Source organism: Lissotriton helveticus, chromosome 1_2 (genome assembly GCF_964261635.1).
Source record: "Lissotriton helveticus chromosome 1_2, aLisHel1.1, whole genome shotgun sequence".
Classification (NCBI taxonomy): Eukaryota; Metazoa; Chordata; class Amphibia; order Caudata; family Salamandridae; genus Lissotriton; species Lissotriton helveticus.
This window is the reverse complement of record NC_136058.1, coordinates 208,600,738-208,616,901: the sequence shown is the minus strand read 5'-3', so window position 1 is coordinate 208,616,901 and position 16,164 is coordinate 208,600,738. Positions and strand designations below refer to the sequence as shown.

General features: G+C 43.9%; 1 protein-coding gene across 1 annotated transcript in view; it reads right to left on the bottom strand.

Annotated features, from left to right (window-relative positions):
• Positions 1-1,251: 1,251 nt before the first annotated feature.
• LOC144807826 (cytosolic carboxypeptidase 6-like) overlaps positions 1,252-16,164 on the bottom strand; it is an 821,625-nt gene continuing 806,712 nt past the window's right edge. Inside the window, exon 4 of the mRNA XM_078673469.1 lies at positions 1,252-1,658. Coding sequence (XP_078529595.1) covers positions 1,520-1,658 — 139 coding nt within the window. The 3' untranslated portion in view covers positions 1,252-1,519. The remainder of the gene's footprint in view (positions 1,659-16,164) is intronic.

Below are 16,164 nucleotides of genomic sequence, written 5' to 3'. Positions count from 1 at the left end.
CGCTGAGCTGCGGCGATTTTTACCGCAGATAAACCTTGGTATTACCAAGGTTTATCGCAAATGCGATAAAAAACGGCCGCAATGCATAAATATCGCTGAAAAGTCATGCATTACCGAGCTAATGCTCTTAGCCATGTTATCCACCTCCCATTGGATAACATGGCTAAGAACTGCTCAGGGCTTAGCGCAAATATCTCCAAAAGTTGGTAATAGGAGATAGCGATGTTAGCGATTGTTTCCAGTCGCTAACATCTTGGCACGCCCACTTTGCATGTCATTAGTGATAAATATCACTGACATGCAAAGTGGGGCTTAAGATGGTCGCTATCTCCTACTAGCTGTCGCTAACTGGTGTTAGCGACAGCTAGGTAATAGGGAGATAATTTTATCTCCGCTTTCTTGGCTTTTAAAGCCAAAAAAGTGGAGATAAACCCCCTTGATAATATGCCCCATGGGGCCTTATTTATGAAGTTCTTGCGGCGCCGGTGCGTCACTTTTAAAATGGGAAAAAGTGACGCACCAGTGGCGCAATGCCTTCATAAATGAGGCCCATGGTGACTACCGGAAAACGTTTAATATCGATTTCTGTGCAAACCATAGTATGCACAGGAATCGGAAAAGAAAGGGCCTCTCACTAGAGATTTTAAGAAGTGGGAAAACAATTATTTTCCACTTCTACAAAATGCGTTTTGTGCTTTTAGAAACCTATAATTTTTCGCTCGACCATTTCAAATACATGTCTCTCCCTTGAAGTTGTGTTAAAACTTCTGCTCCAATGTTGGCTGCTGATTGTACATTGATGAAAGGCAGATGAATGGACTGGTCCTGAGAGCTTTCCCTTTGACGGCCAAACAACAGAGTGATTAATTACAGTTATGAACAAAGTCAATATCTTGCAATTAGTCAAAACCTATCAAGGCGATTGATGTCTAAGCATACTCGACATACATAGTCCTTCCCAAGTAGAGGCTAGTGAACGCATTCATTACATTATTTCCAGAGCAGATACAAATGGACAAGAATGTATATAAGATCTGCACCAAATGAGATAAACTTGGATGGCAACATAGCGATATCCCTACCTACTATTATACATTTTTAGCAATAATGGATACACTATCATCATTTCAAGTGCAGAATTAGCGTTGTTTGTGTGTGTTGAAAAATCACCTTCCAACGATTTGAATAACTAGAGAGAAACATTAGCAACAGCAACAAAACAAGTAGTTTTATTCATTTTAAAGATGGCATGTCCCTTTTAAATGTTTATTAACTTTTAGCAAAATTGCCTGCTTTTGAAAAAAAATCTGCAAATGCATTTGTGTCAGGGATGAGCCAGGTCTGCATTGATTTACCACTGGCCAGAAAGAAATCAATTAAAACATTTTAGCTCATTTTTTTTCTGATGACAGTCTATTTATTATTTTACAAATAGTTGTCTGGGAAGAAAGAAAAAATATAATTTGAAAGCCCAGAGGTGACGCTGTGACTGGCGCGTTGCTTTGGCGCGCACACAGTCCTATGGCTCGAAGCCTCTGGAGGTGCTGGGAGTGTCCTTTTGATTCATGCGGCTTCTCTTTGCGCGCCCTCCTTCCTGGCCACTGACGGCGCCGGGATTTAATGTGCCTTTCAGAGCAGGAGGTTGTTCTCGGCTGCAACTGTAAAAGAAAGAACAATAAGAATTGACGCTCCTGGAATTTTAACAGTATATACATATAGATATATGTGGGCTTCATCCACATTGACCCAAGGTGGTGGTTATTATTCAATGGAGTATTGGGCCACATCTTAAAGCACTATGGTACAATATAAAATCTCAGGATGTAACATAGCATAATGTAGCTAGGGGTGGGCGACACATGCTGCCCCGCCGGCAGGTGTTCGTATGGTTTTGGCCACTCCGCATTACTCTTGCAGCGCGGAGTTGTGGTCAAACGCCACCAACCGCTGTGTGGTGGAGTTTATTCTTGTACGTGGCTAGCCAACAGTAAGTTGGTGAGCGCAGGTGAGAATTGGCATTACCTAGCATGGTTTTTGGGTACTTGGAGTGCACCCTGCTAGATTTTCTCAATGCGGGCAGTCGTGGGCAGTCACAACCATCCGCAGTGAGAAAGCTGCTACACAAGTGGAAAATCTACTAAAGCGGTAGCAAGAAGAGGAGCTCTTTGATGCACCATGTAGTAGAGTTTGCACTGATTTTGCAGCACAGAACAATCAGCGTGAGCAGCGCAACATGCCAATTTCTGCCCGTTCGCGTAACTCCGTGGAATCACGTGGCGTTTTCATGTAACTCCGCAGAATTCTGCATAGTGAAACCTTTCGAGTTCCGCCTACCACTAAGCATAACATAATATGAAGGAACACAGCATAATTTAACATAATATACCATTTTATCATACCATTGCATCTTAACATAACATAACAAAATAATATCTATTCAATAGACCAATGACGCAATGTGCTTGTGCTTGGTCAACTATGATTATGTTTGTCTAATGGATTTGCTCTAAATTGGAGACTTTATACATATATTTTATGCTTCCATCATTTCAACAGAGTTACAAAAGTTAACAGGGTAGGACTGGCCTTAAAACAAATGCTTTAAGAGAAGGGCCTGCAGCTATATCCTTAGCAATATGGTTCCTGATTATATCAACATGGTATCCATATATAGGTAGGAGTAGATTTACTGTTTCCAAAATGTATATCTTCAAGATACATAAACATGGACTTGAGAATAGTAAATCTATATCTACCATTATATACTTACCTTCAAGATACTTTGGTTGGTGGTATTTTTATCATGTAGAATGCATGTAAGAGTGTATTGTGGATACAGCTTGAGGATGGGAGGTTGCTGTTGCTGCCTTCTTTTCTCATAAAATTGTGGAAGTAATTGGGTAGAGATCTTGATCTTGTATTATCTGTGACACCTTTAATATGCCCAGCAAAGCAACAAACTCTAACCTGGCCTAGAATAGATATCTGGGCCTCACTAGAGCTGATACTCTTGCATCCTAATGTCAGGCCTAGATGGTGGTGGATTAGGGCAGAGCTTATATTGCAACGTCATAGAAAGCACTTTCCCCTAGTCCTACCTCATTTCAGATCAAAAGCAAATATAAAACACTAGCTTGAGGACCACAGGTTGGTGAAACTTCATTTTGGAAAATATCCAAAAACAACAAAAAACGTTTTACTTGAAACACCTGAGCTAGTTTGGAAACAAACAACCACCTGAAAAGAGGACCACAAAACACCAAAAGACAGGAGAAAAGTTTAAGATTGGCAGGAGTTATTAAGTAGGGTGAAAGAATGAAGTGCTAGTGTGTATGTGGGGCTAGATTTATCAGGATAAATGTAGGGGCTGGGGCAGTAGAATAATGGCAGTGTTACTAGTTTATATGTACCCTGGAAATACAAGAGTATGGGGAAGGTATGGGTAGGTATTTAGGTAATGAGGTGTAGGTGGACAAGAGTAAAAGTACTAAGTATAGGCAGGGTAGAGGTGTAGAAATGTTCAGGCATAGGCAGAAGAAAAAGTACTAATTATAGCCAGAGGTAGAGTCACTAGGATATATGTATGTATGGGCAGAGGGGCTGGGGTAGAGGTATGATAAGATGTGCAAGGGTATAGACTGAGGTAGAAGTATTTGGCTATAACCTATTGAGGAGGTACTGGTGTAGAGGCTAGGTAAAAATACTAGAGTAGAGGCAAGGGTAGAATTCAGGGCTGGACTGGGAACCACAACCGGCCCTGGCAAAGTGCTCGGCCGCCCCCCGATCCCCACTGGGGGGTAAGGGGGCAGCCGAGCACTTTGGCGGGGCCGTATGCTGCAAAAACGGCCCTGTAACAAAACCGGCCCCCAGGGGCTCAAAACCGGCCCCCACCCGTGCGGCGCACCGGGGGATTGCCCGGTGCCCGCTATGGCCAGTCCGGGAATGGTAGAATTTGCAGTAGAGAGGGTGTTAAGGTATAGGCAGGGTAGATTTCCTAGGAAACACGTGGGGGCAGAGCTAGTAGGATAATGGAAATAACTCACTGAGGAAACAAGGAGCTCCAAAGACAGACAGAAAATAAAGAATACTGGGACGAGGGTTTCAAAGAACCTGACCTGCAGAACTTCAACAAACAAAGAGAATGCCAGTACTCTGTGAAGCTAGGGGTGAGCATGAGTTTGTGACTTAAACGATACAACATTTCTACTGGTCTATTTATTTTCATTCCACAGTAAAAATAAACTATTTAGCATCAATTTCTGTATTCAAGCATATTATGCCACACAAACACTGTTATTAAAAAATACTGCGATCAATCAGCAAAGATAGAGTTAAACGTGTGAACTGCACCACAATTAATGTGTACCTAAAACTTGTGCACACATAATGTGCATTTCCGCATCACGTAAAATGTTCATGTTATGCATGCACAAAAGATACATAGTGCAATCTACAATTGGAATTGCATGATGTACAAATTCAATGCTGAGTTCCACTAACTTTCGAAGCCCTATGTAAGACATTTGAAGAATTTCAATAGTATTGGATATAGCCAATTCCTTCCTGAAATATGATTATCCCTCTACCTTCTTTCCTTATGACACCAGTGAAACATATGAAAGTGGTGGGATGTAAATGTTCTGGATGAGTGCCCCATAGTGAGCAAGCATAGCAGAAAGCCACACCGTCATCAGGCGGGTACGGGGAAGTTCTCCCCCCAGGAAAGGGTGCATTTTCAAGCAAATTTGAGAAATTAAATAGGTCTATAAAGAAACTGTGAAAGTGTAGTTATGGCATCACTAAAGAGTGGCCTTCATGTATAGTGTGTTCTTTTAGCTGCAAGTCTTGTTTTATTTTTTTTAAAAATACATAAAGCCACCTAATGCTGCTGATGGCCACATCTGCAGATTGCAATAATTGTCCTCCACAATACATCAGAATATCACACGTATTAGGCAGAGAGTGGGCTTTACAGTTTGGGGGTGAGCTGGAAAGTTAGGGAACACCCATAAGCACCCATGAACGTGAAAGTCTGTGTTTTTTGTTAAATATTCCTACCACGGAAATGGGCAGAGATTTATTCTTGTGAGTAAATCCCTTTCCAGGGTAGGAAGGGGAAGGAAATAACCTCAAACTGATGGAGAAGTATGGGTATGGATTTTTCTGCACAGAAAAATATTTTCAATGTGGGGGGAGACAAAAAAAAAGAGAAAAACAAAAAGTGAATTCCAAAGATGGGAAGGTATTCCTCTGATAAAATTGTACATTCTGCAAAAAAAGTTAAAATTCATTACAATAAGCACATTCACAATTGATTCTCAGCAGTATGCCTAGAAAACTCAGACGGTCACTGATTCCACAGGTGCCCTTGAAACATTTGTGAATTCCAAAAAGCTGGGAGTCTGGACCAAGATGAAGATGGAACCCTGAAAGTGCAAATAAATGACTTTTTTTCTGTGACTCTAGTCCAGTAAGCTCTGGTTCAGGCTTACATAAACTATGTATGTGAACCTTTAAAGAATCCTGGCTGTATCCGGTGGTCTATACAAGCTCCTAGAGGCCATTCAATTTTCCATATAGCGCTACACAAAATGGTAAAATTAACATAGTTGTTTCACAGGAGTTGTGAGACTTTTGACGTTGCCTGAAGACACACTTTTATGCCCAGCCAACATAGATTTGGAGTTGTTGACAGAAGCCTGACTTTAAAACATAGACACTTAAGGGCACATTTACAAGCCCCTTGAGCCTCTTTTACGCTACGTCACTTATGTAACTCAGCGCCGGTGCAAAGCCAGCGCCATGGTGAGGGCTACTTACAACGTGACGCATCTGGGAGATGCGTCACATTGTAAAGCCCTGCGCCACATGTAGGCGTTCCTGCACAGGGGGGGCGTCTCGGCGCAGGAACGCCTCCTAAAAGTGGCTGAGTGAAATCTATAAGATTTCACTCAGTCACTTTTCAGGCCATGCTGCGTCAAAACACTGCGCCTGCTTGAAGCAGGCGTAAGGTTTGATGCAGCATGTTAGGGATAGGGCACCCCCGAGCCTTGCTGGAGCTGTGTCGCACTTGCGACGCAACTCCAGAAATGCGCCGCCTTTCCGACAGGGGATGCGACACGCATCTGCCCATTCGTGCTCCACGGTGTGCCGCATTGTAAATGCGATTCAAAAAGGGGGGGGGGGGTGATGGACAGAGTATCTGAATTAAGCAGAACACTCCTACCCAGTCAAAAGATCAGGGCTTGATCCATCACCGTTTTTTAGCTCACTGCACCATCCCAGTTCAGAACCTGGCTACATGCAAATTAATCTGACCCTGGCCCAGTGCATCATGGGAACAGGGCAGACCAAACTACCAAGCCAATTCTTTACTGGAAAGGAAACAAGCTTCCGGGGACCTGTTTCTGGCATTACAGCCGTCTTCGGCCCGGCTTGCTTGAATCCTGATGGTGCAGTGAGCAAGGGACTCACATCTGAGCATACCCTTCCACACTTGTGGTGGCCAAAACGATTCAAAAAGGGGGGTGGTGATGGACAGAGTATCTGAATTAAGCAGAACACTCCTACCCAGTCAAAAGATCAGGGCTTGATCCATCACCGTTTTTTAGCTCACTGCACCATCCCAGTTCAGAACCTGGCTACATGCAAATTAGTCTGACCCTGGCCCAGTGCATCATGGGAACAGGGCAGACCAAACTACCAAGCCAATTCTTTACTGGAAAGGAAACAAGCTTCTGGGGACCGGTTTCTGGCATTACAGCCGTCTTCGGCCCAGCTTGCTTGAATCCTGATGGTGCAGTGAGCAAGGGACTCACATCTGAGCATACCCTTCCACACTTGTGGTGGCCAAAACGATTCAAAAAGGGGGGTGGTGATGGACAGAGTATCTGAATTAAGCAGAACACTCCTACCCAGTCAAAAGATCAGGGCTTGATCCATCACCGTTTTTTAGCTGTAAATGCGGCGCATCAGTGATGGATCACGGGTGGGCAGATGCATCGCAATTCTTCTGGCGCATCCCTGCTAATTAGCAGAGATGCGCCAGAAGTAGTAAATCTGCCCCTTAGGATATAAAGTTTTCCTAGACGGGTGTCTTCAGCGCTTCGGCAGGGCATAAGCCTGAGGTGGCGTTGTGTACCACTAGGCGAGGTTACAGGTGCATCAAAGAGCTTGTTAACCAGAGAGCGAGGAGGACAGACTAAACTAAGGCCTTGCCGGTGACCCTCTTGTAGTGCTAACATGGTCAGCAAATTATGGAAGAATGCTCAAAGAAAGTCAATTGGTCTTTTTTATGAATCTAAAGCGAGAGAGCATTTAGGCTTTTAGCAAACATGCCTCGTGTTACATGTGACGAAAGTCTAAGTCCATCTCATGTCCTTCCTATTTCTACGCTGGTCATATCAGCCCCCTCACTGCCTATGTCCTGCAGCCTAGGGTCTCCCAGGCAGACAGGGGCTCCTCCTGTCCTGAGTATACTCCAGGAGCCAATTGGCCTATGCTTGGAAACAGCAGAAATCCCTTTCTGCCACACTAAGCTGACAGGTTGTTCTCTCCTCAGCTAAATCTCCCCTTGGTTCATGCAGGCTAGCAAGATGGCTCAGCGAAATGAACGTGTCAATTAAAATATACAGTAATTGTTGGGTCATCAGTTCACATCTGATATGGAGAGTGGAGCACAGTGGAAGACTCTTAAGTGCTTCAACTCAAAGTCGCAGTTCCCTGGTTTGAACAGTGGAGATAGGTTTCGGCACATTTGTTTCCCCACACATCTGAGTCCTCAGGCTGACTTTTGGTCCCAAGTTTTCACAAAATTCACTGTGGCCTAGGGCTACATTATTAACCATGAATTAATAGAGGGAACACAGCTGTAGGGGAAAGTCAGTGTTTGAAACATGAAAATGTGAAAATTTAAAGAAAGAGAAACAATGATATTATATATGCATGTAAACACATGTTTTGAGAAACAATCCTTAGTTAACATAGAGAGTGTAGTGACAAATAACTTTTAAAATGTATCAAAATGAAGTAATAGAATTTTCTAATGATATGTGATAAAAGCGTGTATTTCAGAGTGACACACCAGTATTTGTTTTGAAAAGGATAAGCATGCACCTGATTTTTAGTAGTGCCTCATACGTGATATGTAACTTCTTAAGAATAGTGATTTAATTAATCAAGAGAAGTCAAAATACAATTATTAATGTGGGACTTATAATAATCATAACGTGGTAATGATTCAGCAAAATTTCATCCAGGACTTAGATGCTCAGAAATGTAAAATCAAGCTAAAGTAGTCACTTTAGATAGACACTGTGAGAACTTTTCTTGAAGTTTCTTTTCTGTACTTGACAACAATGGACTTACTTTTGATTAAGCAACACTTTTGACAGAAATTTATTAATATTATTACAAACCCAGGGAGATCTCCTTCCCGGATAACCTCCTAGCACTCAACACTACCCTAATGAATACTCAAAACTGGTTAACTGAGAATCATCTCCTGCTCAACACCTCCAAAACAGAATTCCTTCTCATTTCTCCCCAAATTAGACCTTTGGATGAATCACATCACTGCCTTTTACTGCTCCCCCCTCATTATTGACTCAGCCAAATCTCTTGGAATCACCCTGGACAAGCATCAGAACATGAAGAATCATATCACCTGATGAGGATACTCAGGAATCTCAAACCTTTCCTCCCACAAGCTGACTTCAAGCAAGTGGTCCAAGCGCTTGTTTTGCAGAGGCTAGACTATGACAGTGCTATGCTGCTCTGTGGCCTCCCCAACTATACCTTGGCCCCACTAAGGGCTTCATTGAATGCTGCTGCCAGATTGGTTACGGGTACCAAAAGAAATGCACACCTTTCCCCAGTCTTAAAATCCCTAAATTGATTGCCCTACAAAGCAAGAGTACAGCTAAAGATTGCATGTCTGTCTCACAAAGCCCTCCATTTCAAACCCCCCAGCTACCTAGCGCAAAAGCTAGAATTATCCGGAGGGGTTAGACCTTTTAGGAGTGCTAACTCTCTCCACCTGAAAACACAGATGTTTCGCAAAAAAAGAACGTGTCACCGAGCTTTCTCTGACTCTGCTCCGAAGATCTGGAACTCTCTCCCACTGGAAATCTCCTCCAAGGTTACCTTCAAATTCAAAGTTAATGAACAAGTTCTCACCCTAAAAGGGTGTTATTCTTCTTTACTAATCATTAGCTCCCCTCCTAGTTCACTATGTACCAGTTATTATCTTATTCATTGTTGACCCCTTTTGATTGTAATCTTTTTGTTTGACATGCCTATTTGATATGTGTTTTGGTTGGTATTACTATTTCGATGCCTGTACTGCAATTGTTACCTTCCTTCCTCCAATTGTAAAGTGCTCTTATATCCTTCAGGATCATGTTCGTACTCTATAACACTTTATAAATAAATAGAGCACCTGGGAATGGACAGACTGTGCGTAAAGTGAAGCTTCTTACTTCTGTGGAAAGGATGGAAACAATTGGAACTTAATGAATTTGCAAAAAGATTACTTAATGCTTCCAGATTTCTTAGTGAGGTATTGATCACACCATGAACAGCCCACCGTGAGCAACCAATGAGATCCACATGGGCTGATGGAAAGGATACTTTGTGGCTGTAAACCGTGAAACTTTGGAAGTATAATTGCCCCCTTGGAGGAGGATCGGTGCGTGCTGGCTGTCATTTTCCATTTCCTTGCCTGGTATGCTGTTAGACTGACCTTTGATTTCCCTCAATGCCAAACCTTTTGAACTGAACTTTTCAGACTTTTTGATCCTGCACTTTGCTGGCTGGTAAAGTTGAGCAGGAAAACTCTCAGATGAAGGGTGAACTGACTCCTTCTGTGGCACTCTGCTGCAGTTCTGACTTGGCTAGACCGCTATCGAAGATGGACTATATCTCAACTATATTTTGGTTTGTATGATCTTACAACTAAATCTCGAATTTCCTTTTGTTTCTCTCTATCACTCTTTCTCTCTAGGCAACCAGCAAATGTTCACTATTGAATCTGCATCGTATTGTGTGGCTATTTGTACTAATTATCAGGTTTTAAATCTGTTATGAAATGTGATTTCATGTTCTATCCATTCAAATTGAGGTTTTGGATAAATGTATTTCTATTGAATGTGTGTCATTTCTTTGGGTCTAAATCTTACTTGTCTCAAGGTATGTGGTTTTATTGATACTGAGAAGGTGATAAAATAGGCCTGTAAATGGCATTTCTTTATTCCAGGTCCTCGTAAGGAAATTTCTTCACGTTCTACAAATATTCAAGTCCCCGTTAGCTCTACAAAAAGATCCATTGGAGGACCACGGTTTGATAAATAGGATGGTGAATAATTTGTAAAAGAAACAGAAAGATGTAAGTTTGTGGGCCCAGTTGGTGATGATGAATGGTAGTAATGTAGATTTATGAAATTTGTTAAGCTTTGCGCTGTAACACTGGTGTTTCCTGAATTGTTGAAAGTCTGCTCCATTTTTATGTCAAAACCAGCAGACATAGCACCTATTTTTAGCTGCAGTTTACAACTCGGCCCACAAAGGATTGATTCATAAAAGGGCTAAAGCAGGCCCTTGTGGTAATAAAGCTGGTGTACGAATGCAATACGCACTACAGAGATCAGAAGGATGTGTACTCTCAATTTACCTTGATAAACACAATCTCTCAATATCGGCATCTATATTAGTGGTGCCTGCTGTGAAAGAAAAGGAGTGGAGTGCAGGGAAGAAATATAAGTGAAACCTGACACTGCTGGATGCCGCATTGCTCCTCTGCTCCTGTCCCGATCCTTGACTACCGGCAGACTGGTGCATACTGTGCAGGCTCCCAAACACCAATCCAGATGCTGCTCTCATGCTAGGTATATTATTACCCAGCATGATGGATGCACTGAGATTGGTCTAAGCAGCCTGGTTTAACGCTCAGTCAGGACCTGGGTTCTTTTGCCTGTTGTCCTCCCAGCTGTACAGCACAGCTCAGGTGGAGAGATCTAAGTGCGCATGTCGGTTTGACCGTCCTACAACAGCTGGCCAAACCGGCATGCACACTTGCAACAGTGCCCACCACTCCTTCACCCTTTTGCAGCTGCTATTATTCAGGATGGCCCAGTCCCAACCTGTTTTATTATCATTCAGTTTTTATGTTTTCACTGATGAGAGAGCAGTGATGCGACACTCCTCAACCTCAACGGAAGAGATGCTGCTGTCTGAAACACATCCTGTATAAACTGAGCAGATCATTTCTCTTTCCCACACTTCTGAGGTATTAGTTTGAGAATTTTATAAAGCACTGTAGGATCCAAGCGTTCGGGAGATGGTGATTGTATAGAACAGGAACTTTGGCGGTACTTATAGATGTGGTATGTATGATGCGTTATATGAGCATACCCCACTCTGTTTAATCATATTGCAGCAATTAGGCCCAGAGATGGTATAGCATAGGCTCTCCTTCAGAATATGGGGTTGTCTGTAGGCTTACCGGGAGAGCACCAGGTTCTACAGGTAGGCCACCGGGTCTGGAGATAGACAGGTGGTCAGATAAGTCTGGATACAGCCAAGCAATATCCTTCCCAAATTACCCTGCCAGCTGTACTGTGGATAATAATATTTTGATTAAAAGTGCCTGGAAGACTAGAGTAATGGGCCAGTATTCTACCCAACTGGTAGGTATTCAACAAAATCACTTGATCTATTTGGTTGCAAGTCAGATGTTCTGATAAGCATGGGGAAAACATTTGTAAAAAACCAACCATGTCCTTAAATTGCATTCCATGTACTTTGCCAGTTTTCTCAGACTTATTTAAAGTCACTTCCGTTTGAGGTTGAAATGAGATGTGTGCATCCTACTCATGCATTACACCCACTAGAAACAAAATATGCCTGTGTACATTACAATTTTGTAGACCACTGGTGTGGTAGCAAGCGCACAGTTTAAGATAGCTTAAACACACTCCTGGAAAAACCTTTACGTTCGGTTGAGATTACATTAACTTACCACCTACAGTGTAGAGTCATATTTCTATGTTTAAAAAGCACACAAATGTATTCTTTTAATGATCATCCTACAGATTTGTTATTGATTTTTTCTTGACTTTTTTTAGTCCGCATTCATGCATGACAGATATCCCCCTTATATACTTTATTTCCGTATTTCAAACATAAAAGTATTGCAGACGTTTGCTTTGCACTGTGGAGTTTCCCTTCATAGCGGATTCACACACTTGAGCTAAGACTTGGTATGGGACATCGATCCACTACTGTCTAGTATCTGTTTTTGAAGCACAAATAATGCAGGTTCATTGGAGGCATGCATTCAATCAGACCAAACAATCAATGCTGGATTACTCGAGAGGCCTTGGGATCAGACACACACAATACAGAATTACCAAGAGATTCCTTTGCTTTCTCAGCCCTCCTGGTCAATAAACAGCAACTGCAGACAATCACCTCTAGCTAAGCTGTTGATGCACCTAGCAGGCTGCACGGCTGAATGCCAGGTATTACAGTCTGTACTGATAAATGCATAGTGCAGCTTGCACACACACATTGCAAAAACAGAGAAAATTTGATTTTGCACCAACTTCCTACTTGCCTAAAATACATTTAAGCAGGGTTTGAGCCGCTATAGGTTACAAAAAGAATTGTGCACAAATGCCCCAAACTAATTTGTCCCGGTTTTATAAAGGTATAGATAAAAACAATAATTGTAAAATGTGGATTATACAATAGCATTGAGGCTTAATCAGTTTCTTTCATTTCTTACAACAAAAATAGTATGATTGTGCACAAACATTTCACTTCATTTTTAACAAGGAATAATGAATTATGTTTTGTATCTTATAAATTGAATCACACATGTCAAACGGTTAATAAGCATAAGAGGTTTTCTATTTATCACCCTTGTCTAAATATATTTATGTAATATGGACTGCAGCAAAACCTGTTTTCCCCTGCAACAAATACCAAAAGCCTCTTTGCTGCAATTTTACTCCTGTGAAGAGTTGATATAATCCATAGTACATAAAAGTGAACTTTCTCCCCGTTCTGGGCACCCCTCAGCCTCCTGCGCATTCACCTGCACCCCGGTCCACCACGGGGCTCTCCCGATTGTTATGCAGGGTGCAGGCTCACGCAGGACGACAGTCTTTCTTCCAGCATAGTTGGGGGCGGAGCACCGCGATCAGGCCGTGCCGCTGCCCTTAACTAGCAATGTGCTTTCCGTCGTGCAGCGGACGCGCGCAGCAGGCGCGACTAAGGCAAGCCCGTCTGTGCCCATCCGCGGCCGGCCGGGGCCTAGGGCCATACACCCTGCCCAATCTATTCTCTCTTACTCCTCCACAGAGCTCAAAGCCCTCCAAGGTAATTGGCCCATCAGCACTGAACTCCTTGGCAGGCTACTCTTCACTGGAATTCACTCCCTACCTTCCTATGCCTCGCCTGCACTCCCGTCTGATCCGTCCATTCCTACTCCTCCAGCGAAACCCAGGGCCCCCCAGACCTTAATCCCCTCCATCCACCCTAAGCCAACCCTCACCAAACTCTCCATTTGGTATTTAAATACTCGCTCATTAGTCAGGCACCAGCTAGAGATCTTCCACCTACTAGACACCATCAGACCCGACATCCTGTTTCTTTCCGAAACATGGCTCTCGTCCGAGTCCATGCCAGACATTCTGGCTGCATTGCCTGACAATTACTACATTCTTCAGGCCAACAGACCTGATGGGAAGATAGGGGGGGGAGTCGCCGCAATCATCTCTCACTTGCACATCTTTACTTCCCTAACGATCCCCAATACACCTTTGGCTGACATCTTAGCAGTCACACTTCACTCTAAACACTTCCCGCTTACATGTGTTATATGCTACAGGCCACCAAACCCTTTGTCGAATTTCATCCAGTTCTTTAGCAACTTGGCTGCTGAGCTGGGTGTCAATCACGCCAAACTCCTCATCATAGGGGATTTTAATTATTGGCCACATGACCCACATGAAAACCCCTGCTCCAAACAATTCACTGACTTACTCAATGGGCTGAACTTCTCAGAACAGATCAAAGTGGCCACCCACATCAAAGTGCATACTCTGGACCAGGTCTGGAGTCTTAACTTGGACATCCTCGATCTCCGAGTCTCACCCTGTGCTTGGTCTGACCATTACTTTGTCTCCCTCTCCATCATTCAGCCGACCGCCACCGTAACCCACAGAGCTGCTCCCATCATGGTCAGAAACTGGAACCGTGTAGACATTCTCTCCCTCTGCACAAATCTCACTACCATCCTCCACGCCTTTCCCAATCTTACTGACATTCCATGCTCACCTCACACACAGGCTGAAGCTCTCGACTCCTGGCTGATCCAGGCGAGAGACAACTGTGCCCCCCTGAAAGCCCTCAAAAGGAAGAGACCCCATGATGCCCAACTCTGGTTCACAAAAGACCTTAAGGACAAGAAACTCGCACTGCGCCAATTGGAGCGCAAGTGGAGGCTTCACTATTGTCCCCTTAAGAAAGCTCCCTTCCTCGCGGCCTTATAGGACTATAAAGCAGCCAGTCTCTCGGCCAAATCTGTATATTTCTTTGCAAAAATACTGAGTTCAAATTATAAATCCAAAACCATCTTTTCCATCGTTGATGAGCTGGTGAAACCTGATCGTGTCACTGCTAAATCCCTCCCATCACAAGTCTTCTGTGACTCCCTCAATAGCTACTTTATTAAAAAGATCATCACAATCAAAACCAGCATCCCCAGAGTTGTCGTCCTACCTGACACTACTATGGCATCTAGCAACCACGCCCAGTATCTCAAGTTCCCCATGCTCACTGAAGAAGTCTTCTTCTCTCTTCTCAGGAAAATTAAGTCTGGTTCCCCCAGGACAGCTGCCCCCCCACATTAGTCGGGAGATATTTCTCAACATTCCTAAGTCCCCCTCTTTATTCTGAATAACTACCTTTCCTCTGGGGTGGCCCCTTCCTCCTTCAAAACGGCTGTGGTTTCACCCATCCTTAAAAAAACTGGAGCAGACCCCGGCACTCTCTCTAACTTTCGTCCAATCGCCCTCATACCCTATCTGGGAAAAGTCCTGGAGGCCTTTGTGGTTAACTGTCTAAGTACCTTCATTGAATCCACCCACTTTCTTGATTCTCACCAAGCCGGCTTCAGGCCACAGCATTCCACGGAATCTATTGCCCTGGCCGTCCATGAGGAGCTAGGTAAGGGGGCTGATCAGAACATCCATCAGGCATTGGTGCGTCTGGTTCTGTCGGCGGCATTCGACACCGTCGACTATACCATCCTTCTCGACTGTGTCGAGCACGCCGGCATCCGGGGCAACCACTGAGTTGGATCACCTCCTTTCTTCAAGACCGAGTCCAGGCTGTCCCCCCCCCCCCCTTTTCCTCGGTAGGTAAGCGTCTCACCTGTGGAGTCCTGCAGGGCTCCTCTCTCTCACCACTTCTCTTCAACCTATACATTCGTCCCCTAATCTCGGAACTTCAGAAAAAATCTGTGACCATCTTCAATTATGCTGACGATCTTCAGCTCATCTTTAACATCGACCCCTCCCCGTCTTCCATCCAAAATGTCCACTCAATCATGACCTTCATTATTTCCTGGATGAACTCAAATCAGCTTAAACTCAACCCCGACAAGACCTAGTTAGTCCTCACTAGGCCCCAAGGTAACCCCTGGAACTCCACCTTTCAGCCCCTCTCCCTTGGTCCCTCTCCCTTCCCTGTTGACTCTGTCAAGAGTTTAGGCATCACCATCAACAAGGACCTCTCCATGAGGGCTCAAATCAACTCAATAGTATCCGTCTGCTTCTTCCATCTGCGTCGCATTCGGAAAATCAGCAGACTCCTCTCCCATGAAGCTCTTGTCCAGGTCACCCTGGGATTAGTTATGTCTTGCATCGACTATGCGAACTACTTATATGTGGGCATACATGCATATCCATCCCATCGCCTTCAACTCATACAGAACCAGGCAGCCAGGCTGATTCATGGCCAACCAAGGTCTAGTCACACCAAGCCTCTCCTCAGGAACCTTCATTGGCTCCCAGTAGCCCAGCACAGCCTCTTCAAACTTGGCTGCCTGATTCACAAAGCCCTCCCCTCTCAGGGACCTTCTTTCATCTCCTCCCTCCT